Source organism: Coenobita brevimanus, chromosome 41 (genome assembly GCF_032717465.1).
Source record: "Coenobita brevimanus isolate Jiangsu-jjx chromosome 41, ASM3271746v2, whole genome shotgun sequence".
Classification (NCBI taxonomy): Eukaryota; Metazoa; Arthropoda; class Malacostraca; order Decapoda; family Coenobitidae; genus Coenobita; species Coenobita brevimanus.
Window position 1 is genome coordinate 18394742 of NC_136994.1, and position 7500 is coordinate 18402241.

The 7500-nt window shown below is 45.3% G+C and overlaps 1 protein-coding gene across 1 annotated transcript in view; it reads left to right on the plus strand.

Moving 5' to 3' along the window:
* PlexA (plexin A) overlaps positions 1-7500 on the plus strand; it is a 186802-nt gene that overhangs the window by 127318 nt on the left and 51984 nt on the right. Inside the window, exon 2 of the mRNA XM_080270618.1 lies at positions 1-32. This exon is cut by the window's left edge and continues 1204 nt beyond it. Within this exon, the coding sequence (XP_080126744.1) occupies positions 1-32 (32 nt within the window). The remainder of the gene's footprint in view (positions 33-7500) is intronic.

Here is a 7500-nt window from a genome sequence, read left to right on the forward strand (position 1 = left end):
TCATATCCCCTTCTCATCGCTGCATTGAAACAGTAAGTGCCATTTTTTTCTTATTGTACTTCTGTCATTCATTTTTAAAAAAAAAGAGTAACCTCCATTATATTTCCATTTTTCTTTACATTAATACAGAGTAAGTGCCATTTTTTGTTATTTCTGTCTTTCGTTGTATTAAAAGAAAAACAATGATCTTTTTTTATATTACTCATTCGTTAGATTTTTAAAGAACGTATTTTGAGTTTAGTCATTTTTTTTATTTTGAACTTATTTTGAGTTTTGAGTTTTTTTTTTACTTAGGCTATTGTCTTGGTTTTTCTTATATATATATTTTTTTTAGGTCATATATTTTCGTGTTTCGTTTTGGAGTTTGTGTGTTTCTTTAATTCTTTTTTCTCCCTCATCTGTTTTTCTGTGTTTTTCTGAATCATTGTTTCTTTTTAAATTTACCTGTTAATTTGCTGTATTGAAAAGGTAAGTTGTATATATGGGAATTTATTATTATTATTTTTTTCTTTTTTGATCCTATACCCGTCTTCAGTGTTCATCATTTGTCTTCATTTCATCTTCTTCTGTCCTCTCGTTTTCTTCCATCTTCCCTTCTTCACTCCTTTCCTTCCTTTTCCTCCTTCCTTGCCCTCCATCTTCCTTCTCTTCTTCCCCTCCTTCCCTTTCCCTCCCTTCTTTCCTATTCTTCCTTCCCTCCTCCTTCCTATCCTTCTTCCTTTTCCCTCCCTTCTCTTCCCCTCCTCTTCCTCCTTCCTTTCCTTCTATACATCTTTCCCTACCTTACTCCTTCCTCCCTTCTTTCCTCTTCTTCCTTCCTTCCTCTTTCCTATCCATCTTCCTTTTCCCTCCCTTCTCTTCCCTCCTCTTTCCCAACTTTCCTCCACTTCCTCCTTCCTTTCCTTCTATACGTATTTCCCTACCTTACTCCTTCCTTCCTTCCTTCATTTCCTATCCCTGCCCTCCTCTTCCTTCCTTTCTTCCTTTTTCTTCCTCCTTTCCATGTCTTCTTCCTTCTTTCCTTCCATCAGTCCTATCCATCCTTCTTTCTCCTCGTCATCCCTCCTCTCTCTCACTCTTGGTAGATAGTGAGCTCCTATCTACCCATCTATTGTCTGTCTGTCTGCCTGTCACTCGTATCTCTGTCTACCTCTTCTTCTTCTCTCATCTACCTTCTTTCCTTCCTTCTCTGGCGGATTTAACCTTCTCTTTCCTTCCTTCCTTCATTTCCTTCCTTCCTTCCTTCATTTCTTTCCTTCCTTCCTTCCTTCATTTCTTTCCTTCCTTCATTTCTTTCCTTCCTTCCTTCCTACCTTTTCCTTCCTTCCTTCCCTTCATCTTTTTCATTCTTATATTTCTTTTACAGTTTACCTTCCTTCCCATCTTCCTTCTTGCCTAGCTGCCTCTCTCTCTCTCTCTCTCTCTCTCTCTCTCTCTCTCTCTTCTCCCCCTTCCCTGTCTCCCTCCTTTCGTCCTCTCCTCTCTCCTTCCTTCTCTTCTTCCTTCCCCCTCCCCTCCCCTGCCTTCCCTTCCCTTCCCTTCCCTTCTCTTCCCTCCCCTCCCTCCCCTTCCCTTCCCTGTCTCCCTCCTTTCGTCCTTCTCTCGTCTCGTGCTCTCTCCTCCTCTTCCTCCCTCCCCTCCTCCCTCCCTCCCTCCAAGGCTCTACCTAAAGTAATCCCCAAATTCCTCAATCTTCTCTCCTCCTCCCTCTCTCCATCCCTAATTCCCTCCCTCTCTCCATCCCTAATTCCCTCCTCTCTCCCTCCTTCCCTCTCTCCTTCCCTAATTCCCTCTCTCCATTCCTAATACCCTCCCTCTCTCCTTCCCTCCCATTCCACCTCTCCTCCCACTCAGTGCTCCCTCCCATTCCTTCCTTCCTTTCTTCCCTCCCTCCCTCTCTCCCTTCCTTCCTCCCTCCCTCTCAGTTCATTCTTCCTTTTCTCCCCATGCCTCCCTTTTCTGCTCTCTCTCTCTCTCTCTCTCTCTCTCTCTCTCTCTCTCTCTCTCTCTCTCTCTCTCGTCCCATCCCATCCCCTCACCATCCCACACCCCGGTCACGGCTCTACAATCCAACTTTCAAACCCTAATTTCACAAGTTTCCCCTTAAATAATTCCGAGCGCAGAAAACGGGCGCCCAGGTTGCCAAGTTTGAGCCATTTTTCATCTATTTTCACTCGTTCCTCCTCATCTATTCGCTCTTTCTCTTTCCTACTTTGCCTGAATTTTCTCCACGGGTAGATAAAGCCGCTGGAGGGAGATAGATAAAGATTGGAAGCCGGGGAGGAGGGGAAATTACGAAAAAATGGAAGATTGGTTGACGGTGGATCGTAGCTTGACTGAACTCGACGGGTGAGGAGGAGGAATGTGGAATGAGAGAGAGAGAGAGAGAAGGAGGAGGAAGAAAGACAGGATAAAAGAACTGGAAGAAGGAAAGGAGATAAAAGATTTAGAGAGAGAGAGAGAGTGAGGTGATGGCTTGAGATAGAAAGAGAAGGAGGAAGAAAGGATAAAAGAACTGGAAGAAAGGAAGGAGATGAAAAGGGATTTGAGAGAGAGAGAAACAGAGAGAGAGAGAGGTTGATGGCTTGAGATAGAAAGAGAGGGAGGGAGAAAGGATAAAGGAACTGGAAGAAGGGAAGGAGATAAAAAGGGGTTAGAGAAAGAGAGACAGAGAGAAGAATATCTGGAAAAAAGAACCCACCAAGCAAGCGGACTTTTTTAAACCTCGCGCGCTCCAGCAGACGACGACGAGGCGGACAACCATCTTTTAAAAATGAAGACTTCGAGTTAAATACGCCCTTCCCTTCACATTCACGGGAACACAGGGGAGGCAGGCCATAAATCGCGTGAAATTCAGCCTCGTTTAATGGAGTAGGAGTACATTAAAGGGCTTTGGTGGGGGCATAATAAGCACAGGACGGAATTTAGGGAAGGACAGGTCCATTGTGCCACCCGGACCCACTCGAGATTTGGCGGGAAGGCGCGTTTATCGAACTTTCGGCGCTATTTTCTGGGATTGAGGAGGGGGATGGCAGTTTTTTTCTTTACCGTAAGTTAGAGGGCAGAATAAAGCTTTCGTTAGCTATTATTGATGCTGTTGGTGGATCATTGTATTTTTAGAGGTCTCAAGATTTGACGGGACAGCGTGTGGGTCAAACTTTGGGGCCTATTTCCCTATTTTTTTTTTTTAATGCTAGGGAAAAGGAACCAAAGGCTAGGAGTCCGCAAATTGCACCCGCCAAGAAAAAGCAGAAGATAACAGAGAGCCAAAATCAAGATCCGTTCATTTTGAAGTTCCTGGATTTGAGGTGATGGCGATGAAATAATAGAATTTGGGGAACTTCTGGCAACTACGGCGAGACATTACGTGTTGACAGATTGTTTACCATTTATTTAAACATCTGTAGGCAGCAAAATAATAATAATAATAATAGTAATAATAATAATAATAATAATAATAATAATAATGATAATATACTGAGGCTGAAAATGTTTATACGTTGGAAATTAAATAAAGAAAATATTGGAGCGTCTGGCAGTCTTGTGATGGCGGGAGGCGTTACGTGGCCATCATCCATTTTTAAATATATTTTTTCTTTTTTCCTTTTTCTTGGTGTTTTGAGTCAGGTGGCGGCTTGATTTTGATGTCATTATTCTGATGGAGGAGGAGGCAGCGGAGGGGTTATTAGATTGTGGTGGATTGGAGGCCTTTTTGTGGTGAGAGGTACCGTATTGGTTATCTTACATCTAGTACCCCCTCCACCTCCTATTCTCCTTCCTCCTTTTCTTCCTCCTCCTCCTCCACCTATTCTTCTTCCTCCTCCTTCTCCTCTTCTTCTTCCTTCTTTTCTTCTTCTTCTTCCTCCTCCTCCTCCTCTTCTTCGTCCTGTTCTTCCTATTCTTCTCCCTCCTCAACCTCCTCCTCCTCTTCTTCATCTGTTTCATTTTCTATCCTCCTCCTCCTCCTCCTCTTATTCTTCCTTCCATTCTTCTTCCTTCTTAACCCCTTCCTCCTCTTCATCTTCATCTTCATTTTCTTTATCCTCCTCCTCCTCCTCCTCTTCTTCCTCCTGTTCTTCCTATTCTTTCTCCTCCTCCTCAACCACCTCTTCATCTTCATCTTTTTCATTTTCCTTATCCTCCTCCTCCTCCTCCTCCTCTTCCTTCCATTCTTCTTCCTTCTATTCTTCTTCCTCCTTAACCTCCTCCTCCTCTTCTTCATTTTCTTTATCCTCCTCCTCCTCTTCCTTCTATTCTTCTTCCTTCTTAACCTCCTCCTCCTCCTCTTCATTTTCTTTATTCTCCTCCTCCTCCTCCTCTTCCTTGTATTCTTCTTCCTGCTTAACCTCCTCCTCCTCTTCGTCTTCATCTTTTTCCATTTTCTTGCTACCCTCCTCCTCCTCCTCCTCCTCCTCCTCCTCCTCCTCCTCTGGTTACGTGTGATATCAGCTCTTGATTTTCCCTCGCCCCTCCGGTCCATATCTATTTTTGGGAATTTAGTCTTTTTAGGAAATTATTTTGTGGCTGATTTGATTTAATTAATTATTTATTTTGATTTTTCGTTTTCCTGTGATGTCAGCTGTTGTTGTTTTTTTTTTTAATACATGTACAGTATGCTGCTAGTCACGAAGAAGTGCCTGTGGAAAGGATACAGAGCCGTAATTAACCCTCGTTAACGAGGGGGGTGGAGGCTGTGTATTTTTACCTGTCTGTCTGTCTGTCTGTCTGTCTGTCTATCCATACAGTGTCTTCAAAAGTTCTCAGTGAAATAAGATGCAAAAAGACAAGGAGAATAATAGCAAAAATAGATGGATTATGCCCTGCTACTACTACTACTACTACTACTACTACTACTACTACTACCACCACTACTCCCCTCATCACTATAGCAGCAATAATAAGTGTAATCCAATAAGGTCGGGTCATTAGGCTAGTAAGCTGGGTCGTTACGTGTCCTTCCAAATTACCGTTTCAAGGAGGGTGGTAGTGTGGTGGTGGTGGTGGTGGTAGTGTGGTGGTGGTGGTGGTTAGTGATAGTATGTGGTAGTAGTAGTAGTAGTAGTAGTGATTATGGTAGTAGTAGTAGTAGTAGTAATAGTAGTGATTATGGTAGTAGTAGTAGTAGTAGTAGTAATATTGGTAGTGGTAGTATGACATAGCAGTAGTAGTATGACAGTAAGTGTAGTAGTAGTAGTAGTGATAGTAGTATGGGATAGTGGTAGGTAATGGTAGTATATGTGATAGTGGTAGTCGTGGTATTAATTGTGGTACTAGTGGTAGTTGCAGTAGTCGTAAAATACCTGGAGTGTCGGTGTATCGATTGTGGTAGTGGTGGTTAAAAGCTGGCGATGGTGGTAGTTGTGGTTGTTGTGCCTCACGGCTTTGTATCGCTGTATCGATTGTGGTAGCGATGGTGGTAGTTGTGGTAGGTGGTATTGATGGTGGTGGTTGTGGTAGGTGGTAATGATGGTGGTAGTTGTGGTAGGTGGTAATGATGGTGGTAGTTGTGGTAGGTGGTAATGATGGTGGTAGTTGTGGTAGGTGGTAATGATGGTGGTAGTTGTGGTAGGTGGTAATGATGGTGGTAGTTGTGGTAGGTGGTAATGATGGTGGTAGTTGTGGTAGGTGGTAATGATGGTGGTAGTTGTGGTTGATGGTGGTGATGGTTGTGGTTGATGATGGTGGTAGTTGTGGTTAATGGTGGTGGTAGTTGTGGTAGGTGGTAATGATGGTGGTAGTTGTGGTTGATGGTGGTTGTGATAGGTGGTAACGATGGTGGTGGTTGTGCTTGATGATGGTTGTTGTGGTGGTAGTTGTGGTAGCTTAGAGATGTTGGTAGTAGTGGTAGTGAAGATAGCGGTGGCAGTTGTGGTAGGCGTGATTTGTGGTGATTGTGGTAGCTGTGGCAAATTGTGGTGAGTGTGGTAGTGGTGGTAGTTACAGAGGACAAGAAGTAATAGATGAAGTATTGTTCTTTGTTACTGAGTGGTGGTAGTTGTGGTGGTGGTGGTAGTAGTGGTGGTGGTGGTAGTAGTGGTGGCGATGGTGGTGGTAGTTGTGGTGGTAGTAGTAGTAATAGTAGTAGTAGAAGTGGTAGTGATAGAGGAAATAGTTGTAGTGGTGGTAATGACAGTAGTAGTAGTGGTAGTAATAGTAGTAGTAGTGGTAGTAATAGTAGTAGTAGTGGTAGTAATAGTAGTAGTAGTGGTAGTAATAGTAGTAGTAGTGGTAGTAATAGTAGTAGTAGTGGTAGTAATAGTAGTAGTAGTGGTAGTAATAGTAGTAGTAGTGGTAGTAATAGTAGTAGTTGTGGTATAATTTGTGTTGATGGTAGTAATTGTGGTTGTTATAATCTTTCCTCCAATGCTTCCCTCCCTCCTTCCCTCCTTCCTCCCTTCGCTCTCCCTTCCCTTCCCTCCCTTCCTCCCTCCATTCCCTCTCTCCCTTCCTTCCCTCCTCGTTCCTCTTCTTTACTGATTTCTCCCTTCCCTCCATTCTCTCCTCCCCTCCCTCCCTTTCCCTCTTTCATTTCCTCCCTCCCTCCCTTCCCTCTCTCCCATCCTTCCTCCTTCCTCCCTTCCCTTTCTCCCTTCCCTTCCTCCCTCCTTCCTCGCTTCCCTTCCTCCCTCCTTCCTCTTCTTTGCTGATTTCTCCTTCCCTCCCTGTCCTTCCCTCCCTCCCTCCCTGTCCCTCCCTCCCTCCTTCCTTTTCTTTACTGATTTCTTCCTTCCCTCCCTCCCTCCCTCCCCTTGCTTGTTATTGTCTAGCTTTCCTTCTTCCTTCATTCTTTACCCTCCTTCCTTCCTTCCTTCCTTCTCTTTCCTCCCTTTTCTCTCTCTCTCTCTCTCTCTCTCTCTCTCTCCCTTTTCTCCCCTCCTCCCTCTTCCTCCCCTTTCCTCCCTCCTTTCACTCCTCCTTCCTCTCTATTCTTATTCCTCTTTCCTCCCTCATTCTCCCTCCCTCCCTCCCTCCCTCCCTCCTGTCCTTTGATCAATAGAGAGAGTCAGCTGTTGCTCCCTCCCCCCTCCCCTCCCCTCCCCTCCCCTGTCTGTGTCTGTCTCTCACCCTTCACTTCCCTCACCCCTCCCCTCCCCTCCCCTCCCCTCCCCTCCCCTGTCTGTGTCTCTCTCACCCTTCACTTCCCTCACCCCTCCCCTCCCCTCTCAGTCTGGCTCTATCTGTCCTCCCTTCCCCTCCTCTGTCTGTCTGTCTGTCGGTCTCTGTCTATCCTCCCCTCCTCTCCCCTGTCTGTCTGTCTGTCCTCCCCTCTCCTCCCCTCCCCTGTCTGTCTATTATCCTCCCCTCCCTTCCCCTCCCCTGTCTGTCTATCTATCCTCCCCTCCTTTCCCCTCCCCTGTCTGTCTATCTATCCTCCCCTCCCCTGTCTGTCTGTCTGTCCCTATACTCCCCACTCCTCTCCCCTCTCTGCCTGTCTCTATCTCTCCTCCCCTTCCCTGTCTATCTGTCTGTCTGTCACCCTACACTCTCCCACCCCTCCCC